The sequence below is a fragment of the Frieseomelitta varia genome, unplaced genomic scaffold (genome assembly GCF_011392965.1).
Source record: "Frieseomelitta varia isolate USP_RPSP 00005682 unplaced genomic scaffold, Fvar_1.2 scaffold_821, whole genome shotgun sequence".
NCBI lineage: Eukaryota > Metazoa > Arthropoda > Insecta > Hymenoptera > Apidae > Frieseomelitta > Frieseomelitta varia.
In genome coordinates this window covers 322342-346554 of record NW_025110614.1, presented here as the reverse complement: position 1 = coordinate 346554, position 24213 = coordinate 322342, and the positions used below count along the sequence as shown (strand labels likewise).

Sequence of the window (24213 nt, the reverse complement as noted above, 5' to 3'; positions counted from 1 at the left end):
ATTTGACTCGATGCAAATTGTTACATATATATATAAAAAACTAAATATGTGTAAAACTAACAATGAGTGTAAATGTAATTAAATTTAACATGATAATATAAAAAAGAAGACTTTATTTATGAGTCATTAGCTCCGAGGTGTATATTATCAAAATGAGGAAATAAAAATTAAAAATGCATTGCAAAAGTGTCTATGATATTTTTATGTATCTCATATGACTACAGTTGAAGCATCTACCATGGTGAAATATATTTAAAATATGATAATTCAAGAGTTTTTAACAACTGTGAAGTTTATATTGAATACTGTATCTAATTCGTATGAATGTACAAAAAAACTTCTGGACTCTGCAACTAAGCATTCGTCAACAATCTCCTTTATTATGACTTTTAAAAAAGTTCTTTAATTATATCTACTTACCTCCTTGTACAAAGTTGGTCGAACGGACCTGTGCAAAAATTTCTTTCATTTTTTTTTTTTTTTTTGGACACCAACACACGATAGACCAAATGTCATTTCGTATTGAGCGCTCAGATTTAATTTCATATCTTTTCGTATTTTCATGACAAAGTTGTATAAATGTAATGTTTCGTATGCGGATTTAATAAGTGTATGAAAGTGAATGAGAGAAAGTTTCTTATTGTATGTAGCCATTTAAAGATCTCATATTCTTAGGCCCGCAGATACCGCCAGATTCTTTGCTTGTTCAGTTGTTTGTGGCATTATTTTTAAACCCTGTATTTAATTACAGTTACAGAAATAAAGAAAACGACATATGTATAAAAGAAATTGCTCGTTCAGAAAGTTCATACATGTCTGTTTTTTAGGAAAAGTATAAATATCAGTATATAAATACCTAAAACATAGTGTAAACGTAACAATAGGAAACAATATTCTAGTAACAGCAGGAAAACGATGAAATTTCACATTTTACGAAATGCGTTAAATAATGAATCCTAAATAAGAGAAGTTCACATCTTTTTATTTTGTATTATTTAATTTGTTAAAATTTGTATCAAGATATTTTACGATCTCTCACTTTACTGACATGATGAGATGATAATTTTTTGTTTCGTTTTTTTTTGTTTTTTTTTGTTTTTTTTTTTTTTTTGATTAAAAGTACTGCTTCGAAAATGTAAGACTTTTGTTTTAAATACTGTCCAAAATCTACTGTCGTATCGGTTACATTTCACACTAACACCCAGATATATGTCTATCATAAATAACCAGTGGAGCTACGGTAACTTATTTTTTGCGTTTCATTTGGTAGCAGTTTCTAAGCCGTTAGAATACATAGAAATGTCAAATGTATAACAAACTTATCGGTTGACCCATTTCTTCGCCGATTCTGTCCAGTTAGATTCATTTTCATCCTCCTTCTCTCCGTCTGCTTCTTCCCTTTCGCCTCTTTCTTGTTCTTGCTCGCTGGATGGGGTGGCCGATGGCGTTTGCGAGATATTAACATTGCGTGCGCGTAATTCAGCTAGAAAATCATTTTCTTGCTGATAACGTCGCTGAAGCTCTTCTCGCCAAGAGTTTCCGCCGCCGCTACTATCATCGCCATCCTCGCCAGCCTCGAAATCTGAAGATAAGGAAATTAAATTTACAAGTTAGTAATTGCATAAATTCAATACTTTTATAAATTATAGAAATTAATTTTTTTTATACGCGTAAATTAATTTTAATATTCTGATCCTTTGGTTTTTCTTTACGCAAAAAAGAATGCTAATATCTATAAAATTAATGTTGTATGTACGTATATACTATATCTACTTAATGAAGATGTTTAATTCTAATTAATTCTAATTAAATATTAAATGCTGGATATTTGTTTATATCGGTACTATTATTGAATATATACAACAATTGAAATTGAAATGAATTTCTACAAACGAACATATGTTACAAATATGTATAAAAATGGAAAAATAATCGAGTCAACTACTTCTAGAGGAAATGACAAAACGTAGGTTCTTAACTAGAACGAAAATGTACCTGATATTTGTAATTCGCTATTAATGCTTTACTTTTTCAAATAACAGACACCTACGTTTACCAAAATGTTTACTTAATATAGTAATTAATATATATATATATATATATATATATGTATTTATGCAAAAGAAGCATGTGACATAATTATTTACTAATGCTTGTGAGGATGTAAAAAATGACGAGAATGTTGAAAATTTGAACAAACTCTTACCTAACGGCTTTCTGATGTTAATTCGGCCAGAGTTGTGAGAATGATCCTCCTGGTCTGAGTCTGCAAGGCACCAGGATACATTCACAGGGGGTGCATCACACACATTCCACAACACGTCTAAAGTGTCATTTGTATACGAAAATATCTATCTTTTCGCCCAAAATTTTAATACTAATGGAATATTTTATAGAAATATAGAATATTATATAGAAATTGATATACTTAAATCTTAATGAAATTCTTATGTAAATGGTGTAATTATTATAATATATAATATTATATCTTTTTACTCTGAAACTTTTACAATATTTAAGACAAAAGAAATAATGAGTATAATGGTCACATGTAACAATAAAAAATGAAATGAAAAATTGTTTTTATTTTATGGTAAATGCAAGAATAGGCATTGCATAAATTGAATTTGATTCAATTGCAATTAATTTTCATATTATATTTCTAAATCATAAATAGAATTATCATTTATTTTAGAAAGAGCATTTGCTGTTTTACGTGTAGTGTAGTCTGTGCTATTTCTACACTAAAATTTGCTAAATCTATACTAAGTAAGAAAAAATAAGAGTTACAACAGGCAAATTGTGTAAAGAAAGGCAGAAACTAAATATTTACATTTGTAAATATGTTGTTAATATTGGGTAACATATATGTATAATATATATTTTAAAAACTTGCATAAAACAGTGTATAAAAATATTTTGAATTTCTAAAACAAACTTAAAAAATCAATATGAACATATTCAGATATGAATTCCCAAAGTAAAATTTTCCATTTCTTTTTTATAAATTTGCCAATTGAAATAGTTATTTAAAAATATTGTAACAAATTAATATATGTACATAAAAAAATGATACATCATTGTTTTTGTAAATATTAAATACGATACGTAATTATTTATTTTGCATATAAATACTTATAAATACTTATAAAAATCATTTTCCAAAGAATATTAAAACTTGAATATAGTTTGATTTATATTTCGTTTTAATATAAATACATGATGTATAAATTGTATTTACCTTGCATTGCATGTTTAGATCCATAATAAATTTATAAAATTTTGTTCACTAAAAATGGGTAGGGAAATGCATTATTACATGCTATAAAATCTAACGATGTGATAGAAGAAAAATACTGCCAAACATGCCTGTTTACACTAATATGAACAACAATATGAGAAAAAGATGTACATGTATGTACGAAAAACATTTACTTGAAACAAGTTATTTTGTATTACCATAAATTTTTCTTATGATCAAGTGATTATTCAAAATAACATGAACGAAACAAGAACATACAATACTGATAGGAACTTTTAATATCTCAATATTTTAATTACTCACAAATATCTTTCCATTAATGAATTTACGTAACAGTACGTTAGCTTTAAACGTATGAGATTATATGAATTAATTGTTACCTCCTCGAGTTGGCTATAAATTTTTTAATTTTATAGGGGCTTATGATTTCTATATCTTACACCTAATCCAAATATACAGTTATCGTAGGCCTAAAATGATAGCTAGATACAAGTTTTTGTGCCAGTTTGAACTACCAAAGTATTTTGCATTCATTTCTGATGCAAAGTATGTTAAAATTTGTAATACAACATACCCGAATTCAATTCCCTCACGAGTGTCGACATGGCATTAGTAACACTGTCAGCAGCTACCAATAAGTCATTTCGTAAGGATCGGCCCAAGCTATTATTCGCACTGCTGGAACCACTTCCTGGCAAGCTGTTTGTCCTGAACGCAGACCTGACATCGAAAATCTCTATTTTCTTTGCATAAAGCGACTTCGAAATAAAAACTAAGTCAAGGTCGTGACATGCCACGCTTATCGTGCAAGCATCTAGGGATGACAATTTTTCATGTGTCTTTACAATGAAATCAAATGTCAGAATATTCGCAAACCTTAAATTAACAGTAGACTAGCAAAAACATGCATTATGAAAGTTTTATAAAATAAATTTTATTTCTTTAAATTTATAATATGTGTCTTTTGTGTTTTAATCATTATTTTTCACATGTTACTTCTTGAAGTTTCAGATATTTATGTCTAATGTTCTTTATTGCAACACTTTATTCTAATTTTTGAAAAATATAATTCTAACTTCGACGAAATTTTAGATATTATTAAATTACCTATATAATTAAACTTATTAAGTAAATATATCTTGTAGACTTCATAAGAATACCTTAAAAATATAGATGAGAGAATATGTACGACTAAAACTAAAAGATAGTTAATACGTAAAACTATTTTAATTTATTAAAAAAAAATAATATTGGAAATAATTGTACAATTCTATATAAAAGAAAGTATAACAACATTTTTCTAATATACAGTAAAACATTTCAACATGCTCTTTAAGACACATTAATATCAGTTGTTGCATTCTATATAAATACACATGCCTGTAATATTTCACAAATTAACTGCAATGAAAGAAAATTAAGATATAATCAATAACATAAAACTATAAAAATTCAATAGAGCCTAAAAGCATCTCAAAATAGCAAAAAGCAAGGACTTATAAGTATAATAATCTTTTAACAAAATTGCAATCAAAATTTATAACATAATCAATGTAGGAATATTTTAAAATATAAAAATTGATTATTCAACTAGTACCAAACTTATTCCTGTTACTAGCTGATCAATAGAACATTCTCATTAATATTTGCATGCAACAATCAAAGGTGTGAAAACTGTGCTGATTCTTTGCGTAAAGTGCAGCTATGATCTCATTATAACTAGCACTGTGTATTTAGAAGAAATCAATTTTAAATAAATGTATATAAAATAGAAAGAGGCATAATAAGTAGTGTTATTTTTTTAAAATTATAAATATGCTGTAAAATATGACTAATTTCTTCATACAACTTAAACATAACTTCTTAAAATTATATAATAATGACTGTTTTATATATGGCGTAAAGTGTACAATAAATGTCGGCAATACATAAAATTTTGTTATTTTTCATATAAAAGTAATTTCCTTCAATATTTAAATATGTTAGAGATCTTTAATACGTATAAATGATTCTTATATAAGAACTCGACAAATCTATCAACATGAAATAGTACTAAAAAAATATTAACAGAAAGAAGAAACGAATTTTTCTTCTTTTTATAAATATGGTATGCATTTAAAATTGATCAATGTATATCTAAATATTTCTTCAAACATAATTCTCAGCTAAATTCAAGAATACGATTTTTAAATCATTCTATAGTATAATAAAACAGTATTTTATACAATGATTGTAATTTTTTGTTTTTCTTTTGCTGCCTTGTGTCTTTCTATCTTTGATTATTTTTTTATTGATTTCTAACAGATTTTTCATATGCCCGCCTACCTTACGTCGCCTCCAACACATGATAAGTTATCTGGAATAGGATTTTGTATTGTTCCCAGCATGGTATTATTGGTTACATTCGCCACTGATGTTGTTGGAACGGGATTCTGATAGCTTTGAGACATTTGTTGTTGACTTTGGGATTGCTGCTGCTGCTGCTGTTGTTGTTGCTGTTGTTGTTGTGGTGTTGTAGAAAGTGGACCACCTGGAGTTGGCGGAGCTGATCTACTACTTGGTACTGCACCAGGAGGTAAAGGTGGTGATTTTGTACTTCGTGGTGAACTATTTGGTGTTGATCTTGGAGATGCTTGGTGATTCTATAATAATGCAAAATTTTGAGTATTAATGTTATGGTTAATGTAATGATAACAAAATTGAAATATTAAAAGAACAATTGTAAATTTTTCTTGAAACAATACCTTTAACATTTTCATTAAACCTTCCAGCTGCACCATTAATTGCCTTCTAGAATCTTGTAATGTTGCTAAATGAGTTTCTAATTCGTCTTTTCTTTGCCTCAAGGCTCTTAGTTCTGACATAAGTGCAGGATTTTCCAAACCAGCTGCTTCTATTTCTTGTTGTCTCCTACAGTTAAAGTCAATGTTATAAATAAATGAAAAAATGAAGTTGAAATATCTTTTGAATCAGATATTTCATTTTATTAGCTACAAGCTGAAGTAAGAATATATTATTAATGTGGTGTCTGTGTGTGAATCTAGTGAGTTTCAAAAATTATAATATTAATGTTAAATATAAACAATTTAATAATAATTTTGTATCTTCGGACGTGATAGATATATTTCAGTACTTCAAATTTATAAGTACAATGTAACATAGTGAAAACTAAGATAACTAAAGTAAGGTATAGAAACTCCAAAACAATGTGAGATTCTTAAAAAAACTAATGAAGAGAATGTTAGTTACAAGCAGGATGTTACCAATGTTAGTCATGATTTTGGATCTGATAATCTTTTTCAAGTTATTCATACAATTAGATAAATGAAATATGAATTTAATTGCGTAGAGAAAGAGAAAAATGTATTTATGTAAGTATTTATTGTTGTGATGTCTTCAGCTTTAATATTATATTCTACGCAACCAAAGTGATCGAAGCGAAACAGAATGTCCTTTTTAACATGCATGATCCTAGGATGGTTCGACAGGATGATCTCGAGGTTTAGGCTTGATATAAAGGAAATAAACGACACAGGTATACCTTAACCTTGCAATCTCGCGCATTATTTCCTTGTTCTTTGCCTCTAATTGCGATATAAGTTCGCGTTGTGCCCTCGAGGCATCTAACGATGCCAAGTTAGCATCAGACGGTGCCCTACCCTGTAACATAAAAATTTTTTATCAAATAATTTATAAAAATGAGAGGATGAATGGTACATGGATAATTATTATTTATATAAATTAATGTAAATTTTGCATACTTACTGCTTGGTCAGCTTGCGACAGTCTGGATGCTGCACGAGGCTGTGTAGTTATGAAATTAAAATTAGTCACACAAAGTCACGATTCAGCTGAACGTTTAATTACGTTTGTTGCTCTAATTTGCTAACAACCAGGGACTCCGCGTAAAGTTTCATGCTTTCGTCATAAACTACATCAAACAACATTTATTAAATATTCCCACAAATTTTAACATAAGAAATTAAACTACTTGTTAGAGCAACTTCGTACAAATTGTATAAACAATTTTGTAAATTATACTTTTTTTACATAAACAATAAGTTATAATTGTTAAGACAAAGTATTAAACATGTACCCGTATAGTTGTAGAAAAGTAAACAACAAACATTAAACGTTAGTTATTTTAGAATAAATGAGATATCTTACCATAGTCCTAGCTTCCTGAGCCAACCTTTGTGCGTATCGTGCTATTAATTTATGTTCATCATCCAGTCTTGAACTATCCATACTGTACAATGTATGAATAAAAAAAAATATAAAAAAAAAATAAATAAAATTGTGACTTGTTACGTGCACGTTTAGTATAAGCTGTGCAATTTGGATTTGTTTTCACGCTCACCTCCTTAAAGTAGAACGACTGTCCATCGATCCGGAATCAAAGGGAGCCATAAAACCTGGATCTGGAAAACCGTTGTGAGATGGTAAAGGTGATGGCGGGCTGCAATGCAGGGAATTTATTTTCAATTGAAGAATCGCGCTCGTGTCGACGGCTATGCATATCATACGAGTATAATCATAGCACTCACACTATGTGTGATAAATCTAACGTCTTTTCGGGCTGTTCCGGAAATCTTGGTAAACTATTTTTCCCTTTCTCAGGTACGCATCTGAAGCTCTTCCGTAAGGAATGACCGATTTGTTTGCTCGGCGATTTCTACAGAACAAACAGGAGAAGATTGGTGTCACGTCAAAGATACGCGTTATTATTTATTCATGAAAATGTTTGGAACTTCTGAGAGTTCTGTCCAACACGTACAAAACTACTGTACTCCCTCGTTTCATGATCGTTATTATGTGTCCCAGAAACTTTGCCGCGCCAAAAACAATCTTGGCAAAGCTGGTACGAGTGGCATTTCTGACATCTATATCGGAAACCGGTGAAGTTCTCTTTATGACACGCGTCACACATGACGGGATGGGCCACTGAAAAGTTACGCATGAAAAACTCATTTATACGTACATGTATGCATTATGTTTCTTCATGTGAAAATTAGACAACAGAAAATTCAGTGAAAGCCATTCTATATTATACTCCAAGAAGAAATCTCAATAGATTCGTTTATGATAGAATATTTATGTATCTATTCATATTTAGTTTATATATTCTGTTGAAATATTTGCTAGATGAAGATGAAACATGACAATTCGTTTACTTAAAGCATATATGATCATCAAATAAATCTATATTCCGGAAGATATTGAACTTAGATATTTTTCTGTATATTATACTCTAATGTCCAAAAAATCGAACTATGTAATTAGCTTTTTTAATTTTGGCCTAATTTTAAGACTGGATAATCACCTGTTTCAACAGCAGCCATCCTATGATACAATGGAAGCCAAATTAAACAGTGTGGTCCTGGATCAGACATAAGCGTATCCAAAAAATCGTTAACCGTGACTTTTGAATTCTGAAACACGGTGTGATACCCAGCGATACTCATTTCACAAGTCACATTAAGTTGAAAGAAGTTTTCCAATTACTTCTAGTATACAAACCGAAGATGATTTCAATAAACTTACTTGGGGGAATATTGAATTGGCGAGACCCTCTGAGTATCCAAATGATGGCGATTCATAAACGGCAGCCGTTAACGCTAGAACTTCCTTCAAATACTCGGAGAATCTCCAGTGTATCATATGACCATTACTATCCGATATTTGTGAATATATATCTATTTGGAAAAAAGATTAGACTGAATTAACTTGAATATTACACGAGAAGAACATGATGAATCCTTTTCCCATTAATTTTCTAGATTTATTATTGATATTAAATCCTTCTATCAATGAATTCTTCCTATTTAATCATACAGTAGCATTAAAATCGGAAAATCTGTTTATCATGTCTTTCTTCTGCGAGTTAATTAGTTCATTAAAGTAACTTACATCGAAATTTGTCCATTAGTTTTCCAGCACATAACGTAGCTAACGCTACCTTCACCGAAAAAACGGATATCTTGTTATTTTCCCTAAAAATTTAGTGTTCGGTTCAATCGTCCATATGATAAATAATTAACTAAGAACATGATCAATGAATTACAATGCATTAGATTTTCAATTTAATGAAATTAATTATCTGCCTGTTTAACCCTTTGACAATGTAATAAAATGACAAATTATTTAGATAACAATTGTCTCTTCATTCTGGATATTTTTCTGCATTTTTACTATCAGAACAGCCCTCTCTCGGGCTACATTGTTAAAAGGTTAAAATATAATATTTAAAATCTATTTAAAATTCAAGATCTGTATACCCTGTAGTATAGGCAGCAAGTAACCAGTTCATCAACAGAGCGGTTGTAGCATCGACTTTGGCTTGTTGCGAGACAGGCACTCGTTTGTTAAGGGCGTGAAATAAGGAAGACAATAAAGTTTCCAACCTCGATACTCCCAACGTGCTCGATGGTTCCAACGTGTTTAAACCATTCTCTCGAAATGCTTCGATCACGTTCCATATATCCACGTTATGTACTACAGGAAATACCAAATATATAAATAAATAGAAATTCTTCAACTACGAATAATTAATTTTACACATTTCTATTTGTTAAATTTATAGTGAAATACTGTCTAAATCCATGAATGATTCCAAATCATTTATAACGAAAACTAAGGGGTCTTAACAAGGATTTCCTAGCAGAAATCTAAGAATTTTATATCTTTCTTAGTAGAACCTCATGTAGTCTGTGATACTAAGCGTTTCTTGACACCAAGTAGCGTACACTTCCTGGTGTCACATGGTTCCTCGTTCATACTAAAGATTTATAGAACTCTTTCATTCTCTGACATCAAGAGTCCAGTAACATAGTAAGTGAATTATTAGAATCTCACATAGTCCGTGATATTAAGCGCTTTCTGACACCAAGTAACATACGTTTCCTGGTGTCAAGTGATTCATACCAAGGACTTTGTAGCACGTGGCTCTTTAATAGCTATAAAATATCTTCTGTGGCCATAAAATCCTGGCTTTTTATTAATAAAACTTAAAAGTCAGCAAATACAGTAAGTGGATTTATACATATACTAATTGTAAGTAGATGACAATAGATGAACTATTTAACAAGAGGTTCCTCGCGATTATTTGAATTTTAAATATTCTTAACTTTACATATAATTACAATAATTTATAATTTTGTTAATATTTAACACAATTATGACAATGTTTCTAAATGACAATTAATTTCATTTGTGTAAAAATCACATTTACTTATGCATTTTTCTCTATGTGACATAATCTATATGTTGTTGCTTTTTATGTATTCCAGACCAACTGTATTTGATATTTCTATCTATTCTCTATTCTTTTATCCGAGATACTACTCACAATGAACTTTCTTCTGAATGAATCGCAACTTGCATGCAGTTCGGTATGAAGCAAATCGAATGCTATCAAAATTTTGCTGCCGCATTTCTTGCAGCAGTTGCAATCGACTCGCCTCCCCCGTGCTGCTATTTCCCGACCCTCCTGCGCCATCCTCCGCCATTTTATCTGAAATGTATAATAAAAATCAAATGAAATTACGTTTAAATAATTAATATAATAAATTAATAATTAATAATTTAAATATTCAATGTTATAATTAACTTGTACAGAAAGATATAGATGAAAGTGAGGCAGTGAAATCGTAAATTAAGGCATTAAATTAATTAAACAATTAATTAACAATTGATCTAGCTGATATAGCTGCATAAGTAATTTTTGAAGTCAATTTTTATACTACGGTTATAAAATTGGAGCAATTACTTAAACCAATTTTACAGTTTCACTACGTCATTTCTATTTATCACACATTTTCTAATAATATGATTCACTGTTTTAGAAATTACACACGCGTAGCATCAGGTTCTTCTCTCATAAGATCATCGAAATCACTGCGAGCCTAGTCTATGCGCATAGCTCGAGCATGCAAGGAACAAGTTATACGCGAAACGAAGGCCGTTCGTCGATTAGTCATCGATGCTCGTTAACTCGATTGATAATAACAAAAAACTTGCTCGTTAAACTTCCAACAGAATTTTTAGCTACTAATTTAGAAGTTTTCGAAGTAGAAATATTCGAGGCAAAGATGAAACAGAATTCTTCAGGTATACCGTAAGAAATTAGGAAGCTGTTGGTAATTAACGACACTACAGGTTTAATTAACGATAATTAATCATACTATAAGATATGCTGCGTCTCACAACTACACATTCACCTAAAAACTAAGTAATATCGCTATGTTTCAAATCATATCGAGAGGCAATGCTATTTCTTTTCAAATTACGTTAACTGAGAAAGGAAAAAATGTTTTAAAGCTAGTTTATTCTCTTGTTTCATAAAATGTGAAACCAGCATGACGAAATACTTCATTATACAGAAACTACGAGGACAAAATATAATAAAACGAAATTGTAACAGAAACTTGGTATTCAATCGTTGTTATCAATAAACCTAACTATTCTATATTTCAATCTATATGTCCTCTAATCAGATTTTATCGGACGTGCCTGGTGCTTGTATAAGAATTGAAATTTTTTAAGTAATCCTATTATTGTGGCATGCGGTGTATCGTGTATCGTATTGAAATTCACTTGCGAGCATTCGGCAAATCCGAAGAACGCACGACGTTTATTCGCGGGCAATTAAGCACCTACGTGGGTACCGAGAGTGCAGCCTTTTAGTCAGTTATTTAAATGTCAGAGAGTAATCAATAAAAGCCACGTTTCTTCGTTCGTTATTGCGCCTACGGTGAACATTCTCAAGGGTTCCGAGGGCATTCAAGGTATCCGCAGAATGCGCGACCACTATTTGCTACGGCGTGCTTCATTGTGCCGTTGATTAGTTTCAGTCCATTCTGATGAACCAAGCATCGCGCGATTAATTCGATGCTATTAAGATCAGGAATCGCGTCGAAGCTGTGGTACCATGGCGAAGCTAATAGCTATAGCGAGTCACAGACAGTCATACAACATTCATCATTTTAAGAAAGAGAAAGACAATGATACGTACGGATAATTTTCAATTTTAATTCAAAATGATCGTACTTGTTTTGTTTCGAACTATGTGTTTGGTGTTTGCAAAGAAATTCTTTGTGGCAGTATATTGTTCTACGTATCGCTCGAATTAATACTGAATTAAATTAAATGAAAATCTACAATATACAAAATTATTAATTACAATTATTATTAATTATATTTGAATGCGTTGGGATAGAATTTAAGATCGACTGTTGTTTGCAAGTTGCGTTTGAAATAAACTAATCAAAGGATAAATGTAATTTGTCTTTAATGAACTTCAATGGCTTTGAGCTTTAAAAAAATTTTTTAAAATTGATTCGTTCAATTGATAAGATTCAGTTTATTACTTGGCACAAACAAAAAAATATATTAATTAGTCAGTGAAATGTTATTTTATCATGTAATATATGTAAATTGTTTCCTTTTTAAAATAGTAATTCCATTATGAACGTTGATTTCATGCAGATAAAATCATTAAAATAATTGAATAATATTTGCTAATTATAAATAATTGTATCTTGCAATTACCGAATGCCCTATCACGTTACGTACAATTTTCACTAAAATCATCGATCCCCTTGAAACCAGTTACATTAATTTGTTCATACAAATAACAAACGCGGACCGAGCTTGAACCAACAAAATACAATAATGTTCAATAACGAAGCTACTCGATGTATCATCGATCCTGGTTTTTATATCACAAATTGCCGCATTTCGGTGTCGATTCAATAACTTCCCGAGCCAATACTTCAATTTAAAACCTCCGAACGTTTCGTTCGTCTCGTCTATATAGTCGACCACGGAACAGGTTCGCATTGGTAACAAAGAAATCATGGAAACGGGAGAGCCCCAACGAGAAACAATTACTTTTATCGACGATATAACCGACGAAACAACGACAATCGCTCGCCAGTCGTTAAACTTAATGAAACGTGGAAACCACTCGACGACTATTTTATAATTCATGGGAGATACCGTCTCAGACGGAATCGAATTTGCAACCGAGCAATTGTAAGTAATTATGGTAGCTGGAAAGTCGCGATCGGATGTAACGACATAATTTGAATGGACGGAAGGAAGAGGGTTAAAAGCACAGACTTTATCATCACTTTATTTTTGAATTGTGCATTGAGTGTTTGAAATAACATGAAGTAACAGTATATTAAATAAATACATCTGAATATATAATTTTCAGATATGAATTTGTTGTACCTGTTCGATATTAAATTTCTAGACTTTTGATCATTTTCTTGAACAATCAAAGGGTTAATTCGGTTCGACATTGAAAATTTACGACTGACTCATCGTTGTAACCAAAAATGAGAACGAGTATCTAACAAATGATTCTTTATCAGTATCTCCAAATATATTCGAAGTATTTTCGAATATTTGAGTATTTTCGAAAACGAAAACAATAGTTTCGAACTGGACTCGAGCGTCGATGGAAAAAAATGCGACGTCGAAAATTTTTCGATTGGACGAAGAGTGTTGCATTCACACACAGAGAAACAGAAACGTTTCTCTTCGCTATATGCATTTTATCGATGTATGTCAAACTACTTATATCGTCAAACTACTTATGAATATTTCAAAAACCTGCAAGTATTCATTCAACCTGCAAGTTTCAAAGTTCGAAACAAGCTTGGTCACGAATATGCCACGAGTATACTTATCGAAACATTTACTTACTTTCGAGTAATGTCCGGAACCCATGAAACAATAATTGGATATCGAGCTTGACTAGAATTCTATACTAGAATCTAAGTTGGCAACTTGGATTTAGATCCCTGAACTCTAACTGCGATTTAAGCTGCTCTTTGGAGGCTAATTCTTTGTATAAGTTGTACTTCCTCAGTCTCTCGAGTTACGATTTTTCGTAGTTTCGTGGATGGCGAATGATTATCTCGCCGAGAACTTTCTTCCATCGTTCCTTAGCGCACAACAAAACGGGAAATCGATGTGAGAAGCGACTCGTCGGCTGTTGTCCGACAAAATGGAACGGAGACAGGTGCATTTAGAATGAAAAGTGCCGGCAGGAAGGGAAATCGAGTGAAAGAACGGAGGGGGTGGGAAAAAAGGTTCGAGCATCACTATGCTCCGAGAGAGACTCTGGATGCGTCTCGGTTGCTTCTGCTGTCGAGTATTTTCGCGGATTACTCCGTTGGTAAACTCGCGACTCTGGTGAAATACGATCCGGAAGCATCTTTGAATCCGTCTGGAATATTTCGCTGAAACGCTGATTTACATTCAAGTCTATTTAACTAAAGCATTCGAGCTTGTGAACTTAGTTAACACATACGCGTGGATGATATCTTCGTGTGTAAAATAGAAAGTTTTCCACGAAGAAAATGTAAGAGCAATTTGCATCCTGATATTATCAAGTTTTAATTCTTTTGTTAAATAACAATGGACATTCTGATAAGACTCAGAATGAATTCTTCATTTATGGAAGAGAAGTTGTGACTGACGATTCGAACAAAATTTGTATCTCGCCATTTAATATAGTTCAGACGAATAGAGCTCCGTGAGAAAAAAGAAATCGGATTTAGGTTTTAAGAGGAGACTTCGATTTTAAATCTTCATCGCGAAACATTTGAATTTTCACAATTATCCGAGAATAAAAACATGCTTTTCCACTCTTAGAACGAAAACGAGTGGATTCTTTCTTTCACAAAGTTACAATCAAATCAATAAATAATCATTATTAAATAAATTATACAAAATTAATTCAACCATTAAAAAGAAATTTAGAATATTAAATTAAAAAATTTTATTTTTTCGATGACCAAATTCATAATTTATTCTAATCGATAATAACAATCCCAAAATATCGACTAACTTTTCAATCATGCTCCTCGCCGCTGCAGCGAGATCCTACTTGATTCGGGGGTTGATAAAAATCATCGTTTATCTTCGATCTTGTTGCACGAGCGTGCGACCACGAGGACGGAATAAATCGTAACAATCGTCGTCGTTTGTTCGCCGCGCGGCGTAATTCATAAAATCGTGCCATCGCGATGGCCCGTTTTCTGTCATTACGAAACTCCGTTCCTGTGCCATTGTTGCCCGTGCTCGCCCGGGGGCGAATCACCGCTAAAGTTCATCAGTCGTGACGATGCGAACGCGCAAAACTAGCGGGAAAACTAGCGAACGAGAGAGCGAACCGTGAAAGAAAATCGAACATTCGTTCCTCGGAACGGCTAATAAGCGTGAAATTCCAGAGGCGCATGAAAGTTGTGCACACATGTAGTTGCGTGAACCGGTTATGTAACTGATCGGCGAAGTGGTAAATTACTGCTTCGCAGAGGAATCTTTTTACATCAGAAGAATTTCGCATTAATCATTTTATCTGTTGCTACGTCATTACGACGGTCAGATGAAACCGATAGTCTTGGTTGGAACGTTGGTTAACACGAGAATTACGTCTCCGAGATTTTTCTTTTTCGTCCATTGACAGCTGATGCTTTTGATAAAATTAACATTTGGTGTTGTAATCAACCACTTCTGGGGCCATTTGCGAATCACCAAATTTTAATTTGGGAATAATATTATACGTGTATATATGTTATATTATACATATGTTATATGTATGTCATACGTATATTATATATACGTACGTTATACGCATATTATATATATATTATATTATACATATAATATATGTGTATTATATAGTAATCTAGATTTTACAGACTAAGGTTATTTGTTTTAACATTGTTTATAATGATTGATGATTAAGAACAGCGACAAAACGGCTACACAGTATAATTTATTTATTAAATTGATTAGACATTACGAATAGAGTTACATTAGATTTGGATTAGATTTAAGTTTAATAAATTGATCAATTCGTTAAGTTGATCGGATATTATGAATAAAATTATGTTGGGCCATGGTAGATGCTTGCATTAGGTTTAGATATCAATCGTGCCCGATTTTGTTTGTCATTATCCATAATGATGTTTGTCACGATTCATAATGATGAAATATTGTGAATAACACTTGCCTAGTTACTTGATCCATAAAAATCATTACTTTTTTTAAAAAAATGCAGGTTCTCTAAAGCATTACATTCCACTGAACGCACAATTAATTATAAATTGGACATAGGCAAATTTGACCTGAAATATAACAATTTGAACTATTTGAGGTATTTTATTATTTTCATTGTAAAAGAATAATACACAGAAAGTGTCATGATCAAATAGAATTTTTCTACTAAATTGAATAATGAATCTGTTCACTTTCCTGTAATATATTTAGTGCGAAAAATAGTGTGTGTGTGTGTGTGTGAATTTTTTTTTAATAAAAGATATCTATGTTTACAGAGAAATAGGATAAATAAATTTTCCGATATTACGTATATCTGATTGGTATTGAGATATCGAGTACTGATATGAAACTTTTGTTTCGTGTGTCCTGTAACCTAGTTATGACAGAATGTTCATGGTCTAGTTACCGCAAGTTACTTTGGCAAACTATGGCGATCACATGAAAATTTCTATCAGATTATCATAAGGAAGTCCGCGGTGGTTGGATCGAAGTAAACTCGTATCGTGATGTAGTTACGTTCAGTTGTAATTTAGTTAAAGATTAGGTATATCCCAGTGTAAACTATTTATTTGCATTGTTTGTACGAAATTTCCTAGAGAGGATATTATATCATAATTTTTATGTTACAACACTTACTAAAATGTTAATTCCCCCCAATTTATAACTTAATTAACTAAGTGTGCAAAAATATTAGCGGTAAGTATATTTCTGATTAGAAGATCAACCGAATAATAAAACTTTTACAAATAAATAAATAAATATTCTAAATATTTCGAATTTCGTTTTTAAGAAATATTTTGTATGTAACTTATGTCTTTTATGAGACAAACAAGCACTATGCTGAAGCTTAATACGTTACATATTAAATGAAGCACAAAATATTATTATTCTTTAATTCGCATGACGCTAAGTATCTCGATATTTAACAACAGGCTCATAATCAAGTACAAAATATACAGATCCTGTTAATTGCATAACGCAATTGTCGTGCGAGGAAAATGTACTAAGCACTGGTACGTTTCAATTAACAAGAGCATATTATTTCGTTACGATCACTTATCGTTAACCTTACAAACCGGAATTTTTATTTCATTGAAAATATCGAATATACGATATTACTTCAAATAACTCCTTTATGTTTGCAAGTGCACCATTCAGTCAAGTTCGTCGCGAATGAGTTCTTATCTTCGCTCATTAAAATTCTTCAGTCTGGTATGTGTTCTCGCGAATAATAACTACTTTACAAAGCTAAAAATACGCTAAATGTCGCACAACCGCAATCGCTTGTTGCATGAGTAATAATTCTTTTCAGTGAAGCGAATATACGATGAGAAAATTATTCATACCAGTATAATGAAAAAACTAATTTAGATGATTCATCATTTTTTGGAAAGTTTATCAGCTTTATCTCTACAGTGAATCAGCTATACGAATATTTTTGTTGTACATTTATAATTAAATGTATTGTACATGAAACATGATATATTTATCAGTTAAAAACATGTATAATTAAAAGAGCTAATACTACAACGAGTAAGGATCTAGTATTAATCAGGTTGCTGCATCGTACACATAAAACCCTTTAACTTAAAAACATAAAGAATTACGATAAAATACAAAAAATATACTAAATTTCTTTTTGTATTTCGTCAACCAGAATCTAATTTCCTTAGAAGAGGGGAAGATTATAAAGGTAATCATAATTATTTATTCCAATTAAAATCTGGCAATCTAATAACAATTGTAAAATAAATTTTAGTTTTTTCTCCAATTAAAATCTGGCAATCTAATAACAATTGTAAAATAAAATTTTCAAAACCTATATGTAACTTTTCAGTTAAACGCTATCGTAGAAGGTATGTTGAGGATACTATCCGTGCCACTCGTAAAAAGCCAAAATAGAGAAAGTTTATTCAGGTGCCCTAAGCTCAATCCTAAACCAAAGAGATGGTGCACCAAATTCGAACGGTACGAGAATTCGGTCTTTCCTTCAGCGATTCGTCGTGGATCGCGAATATACTTGAATACACTCAAGTACGCGGCCGTGCTTTAGAGGACCAACAAAACAAACGGCGTTTCTCAAGCGAGCTACGAAAATAGAGCTCTCCTCGACGATTCCTCGAAAACGTGAATATCGCTTCGAGAGCACAACCACTCGATTTTATTGCCTTTTTAACGCTAATAATCGAATTGAACAGGCTGTAAACACAATATACCGAAAGATTTGGCATTTTCTTCAAACAAGTCATCGCACATTGTCAATATGCACTTCAAATACACTTTATTTTCGCGTTCGTCTTACTCATTTCATTGATCACTACGTTAATTGCTACTCTGATGCTAGTTTTTCCTTATAATTTCTCCTCTATGTCTTACTATAAATTACAAACTCTTTTAACGTGTATCTACATGTTTATTTTACTATATTTTATTATCACATATTTAGATATATGTATATATTTGTTTTTAATATATATTTTTTATCAGAGAACACTTCTTTATATTGTAACTTTATGAAATCCAAAGAAATTGAAATATGCCGATATTATTATTTTCTATCATTACAATAAACTATTTTTTCCGAATTGTACGAGTGCTTTTTTTACCTTCGTTATTTTTCTTGTAATTGTTTTGCGATGTTTGCAATATTATATATGTTTGCAATACATTTTGTGCAACTTGAAAAAACAATACATAACTTGACAAAATAATAATTATATCTATATAAAATAATAATTATATCTATATTCTTTTAATAATGTTGCAACTTTTACTTGGCCCTTGATAGTTTCGAAAAATCTGAATGCATTTTCACTGCTGGTTGAATAATCTTTATTGGTGATTAGGCGAAAATGAAAAATTTCTCTCCCTTATGCGCAAATCACAAAGTGACACTGAAATAAAAATATTGACAAAAATATATATCCACTATACACTACAATCTTCATAAAATATTTGATAGATTATGGCCTTCACGGAATCGTACACCGCCACTGAAATCTTCTCTATGTTCATAGAATATAATACACACGCGCAATCACGTTGAACGTGCGACCCGACGATGGAAAAAATCGATACCCTTTGGTTTTTAGAACTGGCGAAGGTATTATTATCGCAACGTTGCCAGTAACCTGATGGCATAGTCAATCGAGCAGAACGAAGTAGGATCGATATTACGTGCGCGCACCTAAGGAAAACGCCGAGAAAGAAAGAAAAAAAAAAAAGAGCAAAGGAAGAAAAAATGGGGGAGGGGAGAGAAGAAAAGAAGAAAGTTTCGCTACATGTACACCGATTATTGAAGTATACGGGGTGGTCGAAGTCCGGTAAGTAGTTACGAAGTTCATTGCGCCGCGTAATTAAAACGCGAAGTGGCGAACAATGCGAGAACCGATTCGCCCCTCGAACAAAACCTCTTCACCTCGCGTCGTTTGCGTAATAGCCTTTAATGACTGTGAATGAACTCCCCCCGGAGAAATCACATCGTCATTCGTTTCCAATAATCACCTAAGGGCTGATGAAGATTGAGTGCAGGTTCTCAAGAAACGAGAAATATGAGTTGGGACAACGATGTTAGGAGGACAAATATTTTTCTTGCTCTCTAAAGAATGTTTGTCTGTCGCTGGTTTTACTGTCTATTATTAACTCTTTGAGTGTTTAATCCGTACTTGAGTGTCATACAGATAATCTGAGATACTTCAAATAATTAGTTCTCTTATTAGAGGTTCAAAGAGGATAACATATTACGACATAGATATTGAATATTTTGTTCTCAATAAAAAAAAANGTACGAGACGTTTTCATCTCAACGACGGAAGATCTCCATTTCGCGTATATTTTCCGCTTTTTTTTTTTTTCAAAAAAAAAAAAAAAAAAAAAAGAGGCTCGAATTGCCAGTAACATTTTTCAAATAAATATCTTGATAAATTCTGCCGGTCCGTGTTAAAACATTTATATGATTGTGATCATAAACTGAATAATGTCCCTTGTAATTATTTACTGCGCACCAACGATAAAAACACTCAATTAAAGGTACCACGGCTGAAAACCTTCGTGACCGTGGTCAATAGCATTTAATCAATTTGTCGAATCGGCTTTGTGTAATTCAATTTGATTCAATCGCCGCGCCCAATAACGATTAATGCTTGACAATGCCTTAAATGCATCAATGTGGAGAACCGTTTGGTAAATAGAACGAAACGCAACGCTAAATGGAGGAAACCAACGGAGAGAGAAGAAAATCCCATAGGGAGAAGTTATGTAATCTCGTTGAGGTTCGTTTTGCAAAGCTAGTTTGTCCATCGTGGACAAAGCTTTTTCGCTGATCTTAATAACACTGATGCGCGTACATCCAACAGGGAAGAATCGGAGTAGATCATATCACGTGGAATGCTTCGTAAATATAGAGACGGCCACGATAAATACAGTAAAAACTATGTAGGTTTCTATACTGGCTAATCGATATTTTATGATAGACTCTCGTCGCTCGACCATAAGTACATATTCGCGTGCGCTGCACGCGGTGAATTTTATTTACCGAATTACGAGAGAGAAAGATCATGTTCCTTGTCTTTCTACTTTCTGCGAAATAATCAGCTAACCAACGTGTACGACACGTTTCCGAGATTACCGTCAATTTCCAGATTTGAAAGGTTTATTCCTAGCTTCAGTTTTACTCGTATGATTATGTGAATCGTTCAGAGCAAATATTTGTTTTTCATTTCGCGATACTGTTGCTACTTGGTGCCTCCTTTCGTGTACTATTTTTTTGATATCTAATCCCTATAAGCTGTTGAAAAAATTTCATCCCACGCGAATTCTGTTAATCTTAATATTAGCTACTGTCTTTTAACAACACTTCTAATTGATTACTTCAAGTAATGATTTTTCTGCGCTTCATCTACTGTTGATTAATAATGAAAGACTTATATTCTACTTGGCTCCATTTGTCCAAGAAAAATATCCAAAGTGCATTCTATAACAATTAGAAAATAATTTCCTACAGTTATCTTATTTTTTTAAATCATATTTTCCAAATCATGGATTTGCATAAAAATCCACAATCCAGAAATTAATAATAATTATTTTTATCTCTATTAGATTAATTATTTAGAATCTTTAATATTTAAAACTTTTGTGCCTTTTTAGTCTTTTATATTACTTTTAATATTTGCTCGCTTCTGTTTTTCATTCATACTGAAATATTCTATTTTACAATTAAATTTATATAAATATTCATGAAATTGATATGCTGGATATCGTGAATTTTGTGGAAGAGTAAATAGAATAAATGATTGTTCTTCTGTGACAGTTCATTATTATACAAATTATCAATATTTCAGAAAGAAGAAACGTTCAATTTACCTTCGAGAGTAAACTTAACTGTTGTCATTGCAACAATAAGAACTGATAATGAATAAATACACAAATTTATATGACGCAATGCAAATTTAAATGAACGATGAAGCTAATCAAAATGAAAAACTTGTTCATGATCTTAATAACAATTCAACGATAATAACGTATATTAATAATAAGAGAGGCAAACAAAAAGAATTTCTTTACAATGAAACTGACATGACCGTAGAAGGCATTTTTCATCCATTTCTGTTTACTGCGATCTAAAAAGTGTATTGATTGCTGGTCGCATAAAGAGAAAGCGTCCCGACGAAAGCTGTTGATGACAAAAGCCTTCGACCCCGAATATATATACCTACATATACCACTACAAATAGCAATACGCGGGATCAATAATATCGAGTTACAAATCTCGAGAACAATCCATATAATCCTAACGTTAATGTACCTAAAATGGATGTCTAAACGATAAATGAAATAACTGGATTGCTGAATAGAACGGAGGAACTGAGAGACCGGAACAATGCTCGCGCCGGCGGAAGGAATTTCTCGGGCAACCTGAAAGTCCCCTCCCCCCTCCGCCCAACTATACATCGGTCCATACCATTTTCTTCAGTACATTTCCTCTGACAATATTACTGTCTTTGTGACGCACAAATTGCCGGAAGGATTAAGCAGGAAGTGTCACGGGAAGATCGTCAAGCAGGAAGTTCCAAAGGAATGAGGAACGTGTGGATGCCTAAGTTTGAATCAATACAATAAGTGGGCCAGGTGGGGAGTAAGATCGCCTGAGGAGACAGAGGAACGGTCGGGAATGTGGGACAGTTTCGGTGCGTACAGAGGAACGCGCGAAATGGAGCGGCCAAAAGGCGCGGCCAATTTCGGATTCCCCATAATTCAGATTCTCGTTAAGATGACGTGGATATCTCGTCAAACAATCGAACAAGTCGAACAAATAATCTTTAATTGCGTTAATCCCAAATGACATGGGATCGATATCCTGTCGAATGTGATTTATCGTATTGAGAATAATCGACAGTAAGATATATTAAAATTTGTAACGTATTTTACGGATACGAGCCATCGTGTGTGTACCAGCGTCAGGGATAAATGTCAATCGTACGAAACGTCATACGATTTCGAACGATACACGATCGGATTATAGATTGATTTTAACAATCACGAAGCGATACGTCATTCTTTGCGTTGAGATTTTACTAACTGAACTTTGCCGTACCGATGGTACGCGACAATGGTTAATCAATCGAAAATAATGTTTTGGACTGGTGCCGAGTGGAAGAAGCAACGTGTGTCAGTGGAACACCGTTTAAGGGGGGACCAACACTTCCTTTGCCAGATAGGATATATGTATGTATATGTATACTCGCCGGGACAGTGTCCGTTATATTACATTAGACGTGTATGAAGTTAATCTTATTTGTCAGGGCTTATCGTTGCCGTTATAATATGCCATAACGGTAAATAAATAAGGGGACATTCTTGCAGGTACAGCAAAATCTAAGCTCTTGCCACCCGTTTTAGAAACCGTATCGATACCGTACCGACTTTAACGACAAAATTTTAGTACAATACTACTGCATCTTCATATATTATTCAAATACATACATTCATACATTTTTGACAATACTTTAGACAACCACTGTCACTTACTTCAATCGCACTTACAGTTTTTGATAAAATTCTACCGATAATAAAAATTGCACAAACGAGTTGCCTTAATTTTGCTTGATATTTAAAAGCGGATATAAAAATACCGAATCTTCATCTCACTGTAAGAGCGAGCATGTACCAAAGTATTGTCTATTAATTTTTATCTAATAACGCAAACTGTATGAAAGCAGGCGTATTAAAAAAAAAAAAATCAAAATTGTTCAGAACGCCGTCACGAGACACGGCGATACACCTAACCTGGCCTGCCGGTGTACATACCTTAGACGCTTTCGATGCGCGTGTCTCCAGTAAGGGTGAAAAGAAAAAGAATTGCCGACGGGTGTAGGGGGAGGGGAGGGGGATCGGTCGCCGTCCCCGTGTCGACAAAGACTCCTTTCGTATCGTTTTATCACATACACGACGTCATTAGGACGGCTGCTGTTCTGAAAAAGTCACCTGAGTAGCGACGTAACGACACTTGTCGTGGCACTCGAGTGGCTATTGCTACTCCGAACACGGGACAGAACTGTCAAGAGAAGCAAATACGTAGTTTCTATGAGCCGCTGCGACAAATACGACTCATCCGAATGTGATTTTCACGGGGATACGTAGCGATGATCGGTCCGCCCGAATGAGAGTCACAGAATTTTTCTTGCCACGAAAATATCGCGATAAACAAACTCAACGCAATCTCAACACAATGTGCACCGCGAGCCTTACGGCCATCACTGATTTCAACTGGCACTGACTGTCGGTGGCGCCATCGCCACTTTAGACGGGAGAACAAGGAATCGGACCATTGCGCGTGCGATAGTTACATGTGGCATGAAGTATGTTTCTACACGAGG

The 24213-nt window shown here is 32.7% G+C and overlaps 1 protein-coding gene across 10 annotated transcripts; it reads right to left on the bottom strand.

The window, feature by feature from the left end:
• Positions 1 to 282: 282 nt before the first annotated feature.
• LOC122536312 (dystrobrevin beta-like) lies at positions 283 to 24092 on the bottom strand. 10 transcript variants are annotated; one of them, XM_043668587.1, is made up of 17 exons: positions 23645 to 24092; positions 10611 to 10775; positions 9541 to 9757; positions 9173 to 9255; positions 8807 to 8958; positions 8586 to 8694; positions 8040 to 8206; positions 7810 to 7937; positions 7623 to 7721; positions 7430 to 7511; positions 7028 to 7066; positions 6804 to 6922; positions 6007 to 6172; positions 5588 to 5904; positions 3837 to 3982; positions 2207 to 2266; positions 283 to 1582 (listed from the first exon to the last, which is right to left on the bottom strand). In XM_043668587.1, exons 2-17 carry the CDS (start codon positions 10768 to 10770, stop codon positions 1320 to 1322), a joined length of 2307 nt encoding a protein of 768 aa, XP_043524522.1. In that variant the 5' UTR covers positions 10771 to 10775; positions 23645 to 24092; the 3' UTR covers positions 283 to 1319. The 10 variants fall into 10 exon arrangements, with proteins under 10 accessions (XP_043524522.1, XP_043524524.1, XP_043524521.1 ...); XM_043668589.1 differs by lacking the exon at positions 23645 to 24092 and adding an exon at positions 13976 to 14258; XM_043668586.1 differs by lacking the exon at positions 23645 to 24092 and adding an exon at positions 11118 to 11198 and having other exon boundaries at positions 6810 to 6922.
• Between the last annotated feature and the right edge of the window lie 121 nt (positions 24093 to 24213).

What these genes read in the sequence shown, in the direction of transcription:
- LOC122536312 (XM_043668585.1), bottom strand. Translation starts at nt 11,142, where the DNA reads ATGAGAGAAGAACCTGATGCTACGC. An exon ending in AGAAGAACCTGATGCTACGC is followed by an intron (nt 10,776 to 11,117) that starts GTGTGTAATTTC and finishes TATACATTTCAG; the next exon opens with ATAAAATGGCGGAGGATGGC. An exon ending in ACTAATGGACAAATTTCGAT is followed by an intron (nt 8,959 to 9,172) that starts GTAAGTTACTTT and finishes TTTTCCAAATAG; the next exon opens with ATATATATTCACAAATATCG.